The 13,499-nt window shown below is 42.0% G+C and overlaps 1 protein-coding gene across 6 annotated transcripts in view; it reads left to right on the top strand.

Annotated features, from left to right (window-relative positions):
* Nucleotides 1-13,499, top strand: part of LOC131203687 (interleukin-36 alpha-like) — a 57,436-nt gene that overhangs the window by 11,330 nt on the left and 32,607 nt on the right. For 2 of the 6 annotated variants that reach the window (XM_058194148.1, XM_058194146.1), the window contains one exon: nt 13,259-13,421. In XM_058194148.1, coding sequence (XP_058050131.1) covers nt 13,361-13,421 — 61 coding nt within the window. In that variant the 5' untranslated portion in view covers nt 13,259-13,360. Of the gene's footprint in view, nt 1-1,256; nt 1,346-1,709; nt 1,836-6,547; nt 6,667-13,245; nt 13,422-13,499 lie in introns of those variants that run through there. The other 4 variants (XM_058194151.1, XM_058194150.1, XM_058194149.1 and 1 more) reach the window with 4 other exon arrangements.

The following is a 13,499-nucleotide window of genomic DNA, read 5'->3' as shown; positions in this document are numbered from 1 at the left end:
AGGGTTAAAATAAATATGTCTATAAAATTCTGAAAACCCTTCATGAACTTTCTGCCAGTACTTGGACAGAAATTTTTGGATTTGTGAATGGATCAGGGTGGGGATATTATGGGAACAGTGAAATGTGTATATAATCTTATGGGTATGGGGAAATATTATATTTGCCTGAACTTGTTGCAAGGAGTATTGGGAATCAGGTCTTGAATGTTCCTTTTTAAAAAATATTTTTTCTTTCCTTTCTTTTGCTTTTTTCTTTCTGTTTTTGCACTTTGCATTTGTTTTCTATTTTTTTCTCTTTCTGATTTTAGTGTCAACTCTTGAAACGACTCTAGCTGAAGCCATAATTTTCTTGCTTCATTTCTTAGTTGCTCCCTTCTTTTGTGGAAGGTGTACCCGGTTCCAGAGTAGCTTGTTAAAAGTGGAAGTTGATTCTGAACTGAGACCGATAGCTTCAATGGCACCAAAGTTCATAGTGGTGGCCGGAGAGACACATTATGAAGTAAAGGGGATTTTAGACTCTTCCTTGTCATTTTTGAAGGGTCGATCATCAATGGACGATCCAAGTTGGGACCCACACAACTAGGTTTTCCTCCACGTCGTGTCCCTTTGCACTGCCCTTCCAGCTGCCTAGTCAGCCTTGTTATTTCCTTGTTCTGTATCTGATACTCTCTTCTGACACCCTGGTGTTTTAGCATTGGTGTATAAACATTTATTTCCTGCCCTAACTGTTAATTAATTAATTAATTTTATTTATTTATTTTGTCACAACAATGTATGTAAGGATCATACAAAAAGATTATATAGTATATAAACATATATATGAGTAAATATTAGGAGGTATAAGCATATATATATATACATATATATAAGAAGAAGAAAAGAAAAACAATAGGACAGGAACGGTAGGCACGCTTGTGCGCTTATGCACGCCCCTTATGGTCCTCTTAGGAATGGGGTGAGGTCAATAGTAGAAAGTTTTTGGTTAAAGCTTTTAGGATTATGGGAAGAGACCACAGAGTCAGGTAAAGTATTCCAAGCACTGATGATTCTGTTACAGAAGTCATATTTTCTGCAATCTAGATTAAAGCGGTTGACATTAAATTTAAATCTATTGGTTGCTCTTGTATTATTGCAATTAAAGCTGAAGTTGTCTTTAACAGGAAGGACATTACTTCCTGTGTTTACAAAGCCGTTCCTCCCACAGCTTTCAGACAAGCAGCCCAATCTTTTGCTACGTTATTCAAATGTTTTAACAGATAAGCAGCACGTTTTACTCTCTGAGACCTCCGCCAGTACATTTTCCTTTGCATTTGCAAACAGCTTGCAAATGGCCTCTCTAAATCTGGTAAGTTTATCTATGAGCTTGTCTGATGGCCTCTTTCATACCTCATCTCCTGGGCATATTTTATGGGTTGCTGTGACCAAATCCTGAAGTCTGCATGATAACACATAGTTCTGTAATCTTGTAACCACTAGGCTATGAGCTTGTAACTGTCTGAACATAACAGTATCAGCCAACTGTATGTTGTTTTGTAATTTTGGCCTAACCAGATTAGGGGCTTGCCCATGCAGCATTTCAAAGGGTAACATTTTCAAATCACCTTTTGGGGCACACCCAACAGCCATGGGAGCCATGTTGAGGGCATCTGGCCATTTTAGGTGTGTTTCTTGACATATTTTTGCTAATTTGTCCTTTATTGATCTATCAGCTTTTCAATATTACCACTACTTTTCCGTTTGGAAAGAACAAAGAAGCTTCCACGTTATTCTCAAAATGTCGGCTACCTTCCTGATCTTCGGACCTTTCAACGCGAGCTGAAAACATTTTTATTCCATCGTGCAGGACTGGCCTAATGGTTTTTAATTTGGGGTTTTTATTGTTTTTAGCCAAATTCGAATATTTATCTTTTAAATTTGTTTTTAATTTTTGTATTTCGTTGTTTTTATTCTGGCTGTAAACTGCCCTGAGTCCTTCGGGAGAAGGGCAGTATAGAAATTAAATAAACCTAAACCTAAACCTAAACCTAAAACTTCTAAGTAGCCTTGTGTATAAACTCAGGACTATTATCCGAAGAGATTTTGGATAGTAGTCCATATCTATAATGATCTGCAATAATGCTTTTAACACTTCATGAGCCCTTTTTAGTCCTGGTTGGAATAAACCCAGGCCAACCCATGTATGTACATACGATTCCTAACATTGCCCTGATGATGTTCTGTCCCCTCTGATCCTAGCTTGAATCTCCCAGCCAACGCCGGCTTATCTTTAAAGATCCAGACTCTTGAGAGTTTTCCTAACTATGGTTTCTGGAGGTTTACGATCTTATGCCACATTATCTAATTAGAGGCAACTGGACAAAACCATATTCCCCTTTTCTGGGTCAGCACCCCCACTGTGACGTTCTCCTTTGTATCCACATAAAGCTGGAAAGCCTTTTCAAGGTTTAGAAAACCTAAGCTAGTAAAGATGTTTTTTTAAAGTTGTGAAGCTTTTCTCTTCCTCTTTTCCCCATCTGAGCGGTTCCTTTTCACTTCCTCCTCTAACTGTCCTAATAGACCATCTATGTATTGCTTTTTCCTGCAATGGTTACTAGTTCTTGTTGTGTCTTGCCCGCTCTCACCGCAGCCGGGGCCTTCTTATCTGCTTCCGAACGCTGAGGAATGTCCTAGTATGCCTCCCGGCCCCAGCCCTGGCTTCATGCCCAGACAGGAGGAAGCACCTCCCGGCCCCAGCCCTGGCTCCATGCCCAGGCAAACGGAGCAACTAGACCCCTCCCCCTACCCCACAGCATGTGAGCCTGAGGGAGGTCAATTGCCAACAGCTGCCGACTGGAGTGACCCTCGCTTCAGAAGAATTGATAGGCGGCGGCGTCAGAAGGAAGGGAGGGGCAGGCCTGGATAAGTGCTGAGTCATGGAGCCACACCCCATGGCCTATATAAAGGATCTGCTTTCTGGCATTCTCTGAGTCAGGCAAAGTCGAACATATCTTGCTGAAGTCACTTTCTGGTCTTCTGCCTGCCTTGAGGACTTTGCTAGGACTTTGGCAGAGCTGCAGAGGCACGCCTGATTCGGATTTCCCTGACCCAGCCGTCAGCGGAGGAGTGGGACACGACAGTTCTAGGAAAGGCCTTTTCAATGTTTTTCCTGTCGCTCCCTGTATATTTATAGAGTAGGGGGAAGCTGGCACTAGGGGTTGCGTCAGTACTGACCATGTGGCACTAGTGTCCATTAGGAAGGGGATAGGTTTGCCTCCAATAACTATACTGAGCATAGGCTTATTTCCTTTTTGGAGGTTTACTGAGCCTGGTCGGCTTCAGTCCCATTCCTCCACCTCTGCCAGACCCATGAGAGGGGGCTTTGAAAATCCTACCTTTTTGCCCCGCCCTCTCTGGCTTTGGCCTCGGCCACCCCTGAAGTTATTTGCAAACCTTCCCTTATTCCCCACTGGTGCCATTTCCTTATCCTTTTCTGGGCACTCCCCTTTCCAGTGTCCTTTCTTTTGTACATATGGCACACTGGTTTCATCCCAGAGTCAGTCCATAACGTTTATGGACGTCTTTATTTTCCGGTCCTTTTCTTTCCCTGTTCCTTTTCCCTGTTCACAAACATCTTTCTGGCTACTGTCCTGTGAGGGTGACCTGACAATTGCCCCCCTTACCTCACCCCCTTTTCCCTCTGGGGTTGAGGCTGTTGGCAAAGAGTCAGCCCCTACAGACTTATCTAGGACCTCAGGCACTATCCCTTACTGGGACCTTTGGTCTCACACCCCCTACTTCTCCCCAACCCTTAAATTCTGGGATAGAAGCTTTTGGTGAGATTCCTGTTTGCATGGACCTATCCTGGACCCCGGGCTCTATCCCAACCAGGCCCTTGTCCTCTCCACTAAAGCCTTCCAAAAATTGGGAGAGGTGGTCCAGTCCTACTGATCCTCCTTCCCTTATTGAGGATCCCAATGCTGCTAAAAATTCATGTGGTGGTGGTGAGTATGGTAATTCCACTGGGCAACTAGGTATGACTGGGGGGGGGTGGTTTCTTAATTTTGCCTTTTTCCTGAAGCACTATTTGATGGACCTCTAGGGCTAATGATGTGTCAAAAGTTCCTCTTTCTTTGAGGCCATTCTGCCTTGCAGAAGGTTTTCATTTTCTGCTTACTCCACTTAATTCCAAAATCCTGGGAAACATACCCTGCCTTGAAGTTTTTCAACATACACTCCAAAGGACTACTTCCTCCTCCCATTTTCCTCCCAGGGTACCAGACAAAAACAATTAGGGAAAGGGAAATCTAGAGGAAGGTAAGGGGTCCTTTCATTCTCAAGACACACAAGGGGTTTGCTTTCCTGTCACACACTTGACAACCTCCCACCTTTTCCTGTTAATGGGGGGTGATCAGTCCTCCACCACCGTCTCTTTAGAAGAGAGGGTGTTAACCTTTTCCCCTTATACTTGCCTGCAGGCGTCTGTTCTCCTCTAGCCAGGTGCCTCTGGTTTCCTTGGTCTCCTCCTTCTGGTGATTCTTGTGATGGTTAGCACGACTGTCCCGCCTTGAACCAGTGAGAAGTCCCTCGGATCAAAGGTCCGGTGGCACCACTAAAGGGATGTTCTCCCTGGCCCAACAAGGCTGAGGCAGTGGACGAACTCACCACTCAGAGAGTCCCAAAACTCCTTCCCTCCTTAGGAGAGGGGCAGTTTAAGACCCCTAGTCCCATCTGGGTTGCCAGAAATGATATGGGGCTATGCCCACTTTTCAATTGAAGGAGAAAAGACCACGAAGGATTGGAGAAACAAGAATTATTTATTTAATTATCTGCGCAAATAGGTACAGACTTCCACTCATGTGGAAAAGAAAGCCTGGTCACCAGACACCGCCCAGGCATATTCTTTTATAGTATTTGGTACAGAAAGTAGCAAACAGGAAAACATGAGGTGATACGTAATTGGTTTACAGTTAACTTGAACATATATGGCATTATCATACACCTTTCAAGACATGAGACATCCTCTAACACATGTCACTAGTTGCTTTCCTTACCCTATTCTTACCCAGTATGTTCCAGGGGTTAAGACATAAACAGTTACAGTATGCAGAAATAGTTCTTTCAGGTTGCAACATAATTCTTCTGTCAAGCTAGATAACTTCTGCTTTCCCACACACAGTAATGTTCCATAATTCAAAACATATCTATTTATTAAAGCGGGACTGGCATAATTTGTGTTGAATTTTAAATTGGGCATTCTTAATATTTTTAAATTTTTAAATCTAAATTTTAATAATCAGCCTTTAAAATTTGCTCTTTTTAAATGTTGTTTTAAATTGTATATATTTTGTTTTTATTCTGGCTGTACACCGCCCTGAGTCCTTCGGGAGAAGGGCGGTATAAAAATTTAATAAAATAAATAAATAAATAAATAATTGATACAGAGTTATATGATTATAAAGGCTACCAAGAGTATATCTTTTGGGGTCGGGGTTACACAGGTATTGTGGTCCCTCTACAGATCCAACAAAGAAGAGGGCATCAGCCAACCGCCAAAGCACCTGAATGCAGGACAAGAAGCAATCAATGGAAACTAATGAAGGAGAGAAGTAACCTAGAATTAAGGAGATATTTCCTGACAGAACAATTAATCAGTGGAACAACTTGTCTCTGGAAGTTGTGAATGCTCCAACACTGGAGACTTTTAAGAGGAGAGTGGACAGCCATTTGTCTAAAATGCTATAGGGTTTCCTCCCTGAGCTGGGGGTTGGACTAGAAGACCTCCAAGGTCCCTTCTAACTCACTTATTCTGTTATACTCTTGATATTCCTATCACCTACTACTACTAGCCTACTCTACTGATGAGTTTTGTTTGAAGCTAACTCCAAATGAAGTTGGATAATCAATCAATCAATCAACCAATCAATGTGTAATTGTCCAGGAGTTTCATAGCATTGCTTTTATATTTTTTGTAATGGTATATGAGTGTAGATGAATAAACAAGTTTAATTTATTTGGTTTATCATAGCCATTTTACAAGAACATAGTCATTGTTTATAGTCATGGGGCCTCTGGTGGCTCAACAGACTAATGCAGTCTGTTATTAACAGCAGCTGCTTGCAATTACTGCAGGTTCAAGTCCCACCAGGCCCAAGGTTGACTCAGCCTTCCATCCTTTATAAGGTAGGTAAAATGAGGACCCAGATTGTTGGGGGCAATAAAAGTTGACTTTGCATATAATATACAAATGGATGAAGACTATTGCTTGACATAGTGTAAGCCGCCCTGAGTCTTCGGAGAAGGGCAGGATATAAATGCAAATTAAAAAAAATTAAAAAAAATTGTGTGAAGTCTCATGTTCTACACATCATAACTTGAGGCATATTCATTGAGGAAGCTCAGGGAAGCAGTCAAGGTTTACAAGCATACCATGGCAAATTGCCCTACCTTTATATACATTTGTTTAAATCAAGCCCTGGTAAGTAAACAGTAAACGTTGGCAGAAAGTACGTTGAACTTATTTTATAGGAAGGAAACTTCCTGCTAAGTTTATACTGTGCCTAACCCTGGATCTGTAACTTATTAATGAACTTGAATTACTGGGAAGCTGTTAAAACCTTACGCAAGACCATGGCAAAACCCTAAGTGAAAGAAAGCATAGAGTGGACAGGACTCATTTGATCAGCTCAGGTACTATTTTCTTTAGTTTCTATTATCTTTCTTTATTTTCTTTCTTTTTTTTTAATGTTCAGATCTCTCTCTTCAGGTATTATTATTATTTAGTTCCCATGATCTTTCCTATTACCTTTTTCTTTTTTAATGTTCAGATTTCTCTCTTCCATTTATGCAATCATTTTGGTTGTGAGATAGAAAATCAAGAGTACTCTAATTTTTCCCAGTCTAAATCTCTACTTTAATAGGAAATGCAGAGGATTTAATTTAGATGGAAGGTCTGAGACAGGATTCACCACTCTGTCCTATGGAGCAAATATCTCAAGCAAGTTTAAAGGATGCTGTGAGTGTGCTTTTGAATCAATTTTGATTCCTGGTAACACTTGGACAAGCCCTTGGAGTTTTCTAGGCAGGATTTCAGAAGTGCTTTGTCACTGCCATCTTCCTAAGGCTATGAGAGAGGGACTGGTCATCCAACTTAACTTCTGTGCCTAGAGCGGGAATTGAACTCACGGTCTCCTGGTTTCTAATCCAATACCTTGACCCCTGGCTCTCTTTTAAAAGGATGCCATAGAACTGCGGGGAAAAATAGAACCCGAAGAACTTTCTAAATCTCCCTCCCTGACAGGCACCACTTTCCAATCAATCTCTCTCCAGCCCACCTTGATGCTCCTAAGCATCTCATGCGGGACAGCCAAGTTGGGTGAACTATATTTTGTAAAGTTTGGGAAATATTTGAAAGGCAAAATGGAAATTTGACTACTATGCAGTTCCTTGTTTGAAGATGTCTTTGGATTTTTATTTTGAAACCAATATGGCTATGGGAATGGATTTCTTAATAAAGGATGGTTCCCCATTACAATATCTTCTTAGCTTCATAGCATCATTCTGCTACCACTGAAGATACAGTGACCTCATTTTATTTTATATTATATATCTCATATTTTGGCACTATGATTCTTAGATATTAATGCTATAGTATCAGCTATTAGTAGGAAATGATTAAAGTGCATAGCCCACTCCATTTCATCCTGTTAACTATATTTGAAGATATTTTAGATGAGAGATAATAACCCTTCCTTTTAGTCACCCACTAAACTTGCTGGGTTTGCTCCAGCCCTTATAATTTTAATAATATAATATGATACCAATATAATAAATATAATATAGTATAATATAATATAATAATTACTGGACTACAACTATCTTATATGAATGCATAAGCAAGGCTGTCACCTGTGCCAGTGCCTGAAAAGAAAGCTCATTCTATTCTCCAGTGAAGAAGGTTAGATTTTTTTGTAGCAGATTGGCATACCTCCTACCAATTTAGCTGTCTTTGAAAATAGTGCTTTAAAAACAATTGCCAAATGCTTCACCCAATACATTTCTTTCTGTATGTCTAAAAAGAAGCACAAGAAGAAAGAGAGCTGCTTGGTCCCAGAAATATGAATGACAGCTGTTTCCGCGAGTGAGCCTTGCAAAAGATTATGAAATTGCTAACCCACTCTCCTATGACTTTAAAGCAGGAGAATTCACCTGAAGATGTAAGATTTTAGGAAATTTTGTTAGATTATCAGAACTCTGCTAAAAAAATGCCACCAAAGAGTGACTTTTTCTGGGATCCCACGCAAAACTGCATAAGCATTAGGCGACCAAACGTGCCTTTCTTTTAAAAGATGCACTTGAAGGAAAAATTCAAAGGGAGAGACTGGAAAAGTTAACTTTTTGATTCTGACTTTACAAGAGATTCAGTTGTAAACCAGGCAAATGTCGCCCTCCCCACAGCTTCTAACCTCCACAGTTTTGTTTGACCTCTTAGTTTGGGGAATGTTTAAATTTATTTTTTTAAAACAAAACAATCAAGGACATTAAGATTGGGTTTACCCGTTTTAGAATAGAATAGAATAGAATAGAATAGAATAGAATAGAATAGAATAGAATAGAATAGAATAGAATTTTTTATTGGCCAAGTGTGATTGGACACACAAGGAATTTGTCTTGGTGCATATGCTCTCAGTGTACATAAAAGAAAAGATACGTTCATCAAGGTACAACATTTACAACACAATTGATGATCAATATATCAATATAAATCATAAGGATTGCCAGCAACAAGTTATAGTCATACAGTCATAAGTGGAAAGAGATTGGTGATGGGAACTATGAAACGATTAATAGTAGTGCAGATTCAGTAAATAGTCTGACAGTGTTGAGGGAATTATTTGTTTAGCAGAGTGATAGCCTTCGGGAAAAAACTGTTCTTGTGTCTAGTCGTTCTGATGTGCAGTGCTCTATAGTACCGTTTTGAGGGTAGGAGTTGAAACAGTTTATGTCCAGGATGCGAGGGATCTGCAAATATTTTCACGGCCCTCTTCTTGATTCGTGCAGTATACAGGTCCTCAATGGAAGGCAAGTTGGTAGCAATTATTTTTTCTGCAGTTCTAATTATCCTCTGAAGTCTGTGTTTTTCTTGTTGGGTTGCAGAACCGAACCAGACAGTTATAGAGGTGCAAATGACAGACTCAATAATTCCTCTGTATTTATTTCTTATTTCAATAAAAAGGGGAAAAAAAGCCTCAAAGCCTATCAAATTTTGGTGTTTGCTGTTCAGTTTCAAGATGCACAGTTCAAATTTCCCACTTTTGCTACAGGCAAGATAGTAGGCAGTTTTCTTTGAAGAGAAATTCCAGAATATGGACCATTGCTTGCCTACATAACCAAAAAGACAAATCTACTCATGTTGTGCAAAAGGGGAACTTAAGTTAGCAGAACCATTTTCAATTCTTTTCTTGGAAATATGAAGGTCAAAAGTTATTTAGATAGGCCAGAAGTTAGTTTTTCTAGTTTTATGGAAGCCAAGACTATTTCAGTTGACTATGGGCATGTCCACAAATCTAGATACTGCATTTTTTCCCTGTAGCTTTTTAAAGTCAGGTTCTTTTATCTTTCCCCTCTTTTTTCCCTCCCTCTTTTTCCTCTTTTCCCCCTTCCCTTCCCTTCCCTTCCCCTCCCCCTCCACTCCCCCTCCCCCTCCCCCTCCTCCTCCGCTTCTCCTTTTCCTTTTCTTTTTCCCTTCCCTTTCCTTCTTTATCTAAAGCATTTTATTTCCCTACTGTTCCTTCTGCAAAGGAATAGTAAGCCATAGTAAGAAATACAAATCCAAACAATCCTAGGACAATAATAAAGCAGTGCATTGCCTTCATTCTCTTGTTAAAAACTAGTCGTCTTGGCTCTGGTTTCTATCCAGAAGCAGCAAAGCGCTTGATCTCTTGTTTTTTTTTGCTTAGAATGATTGTGGATTCTAATTCTCTTCTTATCATGCCGTATACCATATCCGCAAAATTGGAAAAAAGAGAACCCACCAACAGAGGAAGATCTAATTAGGAAAATTCTAGAATTGACTTCGGCATGACCTGAGTATAAAATCATCTGCTACAATGTCCTTCCTGTCGAAAACTACTTCAGCTTCAACCACAACAATACACGAGCACACAATAGATTTAAACTTAAAGTTAACTGCTCCAATCTTGATTGCAGAAAATATGACTTCAGTAACAGAGTTGTTAATGTCTGGAAGGCATTACCTGACTCTGTGGTCTCTTCCCAAAATCCCCAAAGTTTTAACCAAAGACTATCTACTGTTGACCTCACCCCATTCCTAAGAGGTCTGTAAGGGGCATGCATAGGAGCGCCAGCGTGCCTACCATTCCTGTCCTAGTGTTCCCTTTGATTGTATCCAATTCGTATGGTTATTTCATGCTTATACTTATATATATTTTTGTGTTTGACAAATATATATATATATATATATATATATATATATATATATATATATATATATATGTAGATCTTTGGTTATTCGGGTTTTCTCCCGTGTAAAATTGGAAATGTCTTGGCGACGTTTCGGCGAAGTCTCATTCGTCATCTTCAGGCTTCAGCTTCGTGCTTCTGGGAGCAATGTGTGATCACAGCTGTTTCTTCCTTTTAACTGCTAGTGGGGGTTTGAACTGATTGGGTGGGAGCTTGGCTGTGCTCTGATTGGATGGGGTTTTTTTGTGCTCTGATTGGATGGGGGTGTGTCCTGTTTGGGTGGGGGCTTGGTTGTGCTCAGATTAGTCTGTGTTGCAGGGGGATTTGAGCTAGTGAGCTGCATTGCTGTTGTTTGGCTTCGTGTTCGTGGTCGTGCTACATTTTCATGCCAAGCTCCTACCCAATCAGTTCAAACCCCCACTAGCAGTTAAAAGGAAGAAACAGCTGCGATCACACATTGCTCCCAGAAGTACGAAGCTGAAGCCTGAAGATGACGAATGAGACTTCATCGAAACGTCGCCAAGACACTTCCAATTTTACGCGGGAGAAAACCCGAATAACCAAAGACCTACATACAAACACCCGCAAAAACCTCAGAAAACAAATATATATAAAATACGCTGAGATGGATAAACTCACAAAAGAAATAAAAGAAAAAGAAGATACAGAATACTATAAGGCCTAGTGTAGATGGTATGAATTAGGGGTGAAATGCTACCGGATCAGACCGGATCGGGCAAGTAGGTAGCGGAGATTGGGTCTGGTTCGCTGATCCAGTAGCAATCGCTGGCTGGCCATGCCCCCGAATCAGTCCACGGCCCGCAGTCCAGCCTTCGCAAGCTGGACACCGGGACACCGGGAAGGTAGCTCGCCACCTGTTCACCCTTTGGTCAGGGGCCAGGGCCCATTCCCCGAGGCCCCGGAGCCGCCGCCTGCCCCAACCAGGTCAGGGAATGCACCATTCTCCAATTCTGGCCTTTCCCTGGAGCTGCTGCCCACTCGCTGCCCGCTCACCGCCTGTTCACCCTTCGTCTTTGGTTAGGGCCCGGGGCCCAGGGATGCCTCATTCCCCTGAGACCCCAGAGCCACCACCTGCTTGCTGCCTGCCTCAACTTGGTTAGGGAATGCACCATTCCCTGGCACCAGTCTTGCCCCGGAGCCGCCGCCTGCCCCAACCAGGTCAGGGAATGCACCATTCTCCACCCTGGCCTTTCCTGGAGCTGCTGCCCACTGCTGCCCGCCACCGCCTGTTCACCCTTCGTCTTTGGTTAGGGCCCGGGGCCCAGGGATGCCTCATTCCCCTGAGACCCCAGAGCCACCACCTGCTTGCTGCCTGCCTCAACTTGGTTAGGGAATGCACCATTCCCTGGCACCAGTCTTGCCCCGGAGCCGCCGCCCGCTCTTCCTTCATCACGCGGCGTATACTTACTTTCCTCCAGCGGCTGGCTGCCAGGAAAGGCAAGTGTCCAAAAGTTACTGGAGTCACTCTCCTTGAATATGCCGCCACCATTGCTGCTTATTCCATGCACCAGCTGCGCAAGCGCACACCATTTATTTCATTTATTTATCAGCGGCAGATTGGGTGTGTGCTTGTGCATAATTTTATAATTTTATAATTTTTAGAGAGTTTAATTTTAATGGGATATTGTTTTAAAATTTTAGCCGATATATAATAAGTTTTTTAATTTTTGTTTTATTTGTATATTGTTCTATTTTTATTATGGCTGTGAACCGCCCTGAGTCCTTCGGGAGAAGGGCGGTATAAAAATCTAATAAATAAATAAATAAATAAATAAATAAATAAATAAACAAGGCAGCATATTCAAGGAGAACAACTCCGGTAACTTTTGGGATGCTTACCTTTCCTGGCAGCCAGCTGTTGGAGGAAAGTAAGTATATGTCGCGTGGCGAAGGAAGAGTGGGCGGTGGCTCCAGAACAAGGCTGGTGTCAGGGAATGGTGGATTCCCTGACCCGGTTGAGGCTGAGGCAGGCGGCAAGCAGGTGGCGACTCCGGGGCCTCAGGGAATGGGGCGTACCTGGGCCCCAGCCCCTGACCAAAGTTGAAGGGTGAGCAGGCAGCGAGCGGGCGGCGAGTGGGCGGCAGCTCTGGAGAGAGGCCGGAGTTGGGGAATGGTGCATTCCCCGACCCCGTTGAGGCAGGTGGCGGCTCCGGGGCCTTGGGGAATGGCGCATCCCTGGACCCCGGCCCCCGACCCAAGTTGAAGGGAGAACAGGTGGCGAGTGGGTGGCAAGCAGGCAGAGAGGCTGCAGCTGCAGGCATCTCGCAAAAATGGAAAAGGCAGAATAGAAATTTAAAATATTTTCCTACTGGGTTCTGTGGGCATGGCTTGGTGAGGAGGGTTGTGACTGAGTGGGCATGGCTGTGAGGGACATTGAATTGGCCATGCCCACTCAGTCACAGGACACACCCACCCACCAAGGCATATCCACAGAACAGGTAGCAAAATTTTTTAGATTTCACCCCTGGTATGAATGGTTAGAAAATAGGAAAGATAAGAAAACTGAACAATAGGGTAGAATGTAGATGAAATAAAAGAAGACAGACCATAGAAGTAAAATAAGATAGGATTAAAATATGTATATATAGTAGGAAAGGACCGCTCTGAATAGCTGATAAGAAATAGTGATATATATATATAGATAGATAGATAGATAGATAGATATAGATAAATGTTGTATGTTTGTCTTATGTTTTAATGTGTATAAATAAAAATAATAATAACTACTTCTCTTCTTATCATGAATGTAATGCTAATTTCTTTCAGTTGCTTCTTCTAGGATTGTAACTATAACTGCAAAAGAGGCATCTAAACACCTGAAAGGCGATCCCAGAAACGAACAGCAGTAATTGCTTGAGTAAGTTACTGAGTGACTATTGAGATGGAACCGCAGAAGAAAACCGTGGATGAGGAAATGAAAGATTTATTCCGTGAATTTAAAGGTGAATAGCAACTTTAGGATTGCAATCTAAAGCCTTCTTTGGCTGTGCATGCCCACAGTTTCATTGAAAGATGAACAT

Source organism: Ahaetulla prasina, chromosome 9, assembly GCF_028640845.1.
Source record: "Ahaetulla prasina isolate Xishuangbanna chromosome 9, ASM2864084v1, whole genome shotgun sequence".
Classification (NCBI taxonomy): domain Eukaryota; kingdom Metazoa; phylum Chordata; class Lepidosauria; order Squamata; family Colubridae; genus Ahaetulla; species Ahaetulla prasina.
Note: the sequence above shows the minus strand (reverse complement) of the source record. Positions and strands in the feature narration are given on the sequence as shown.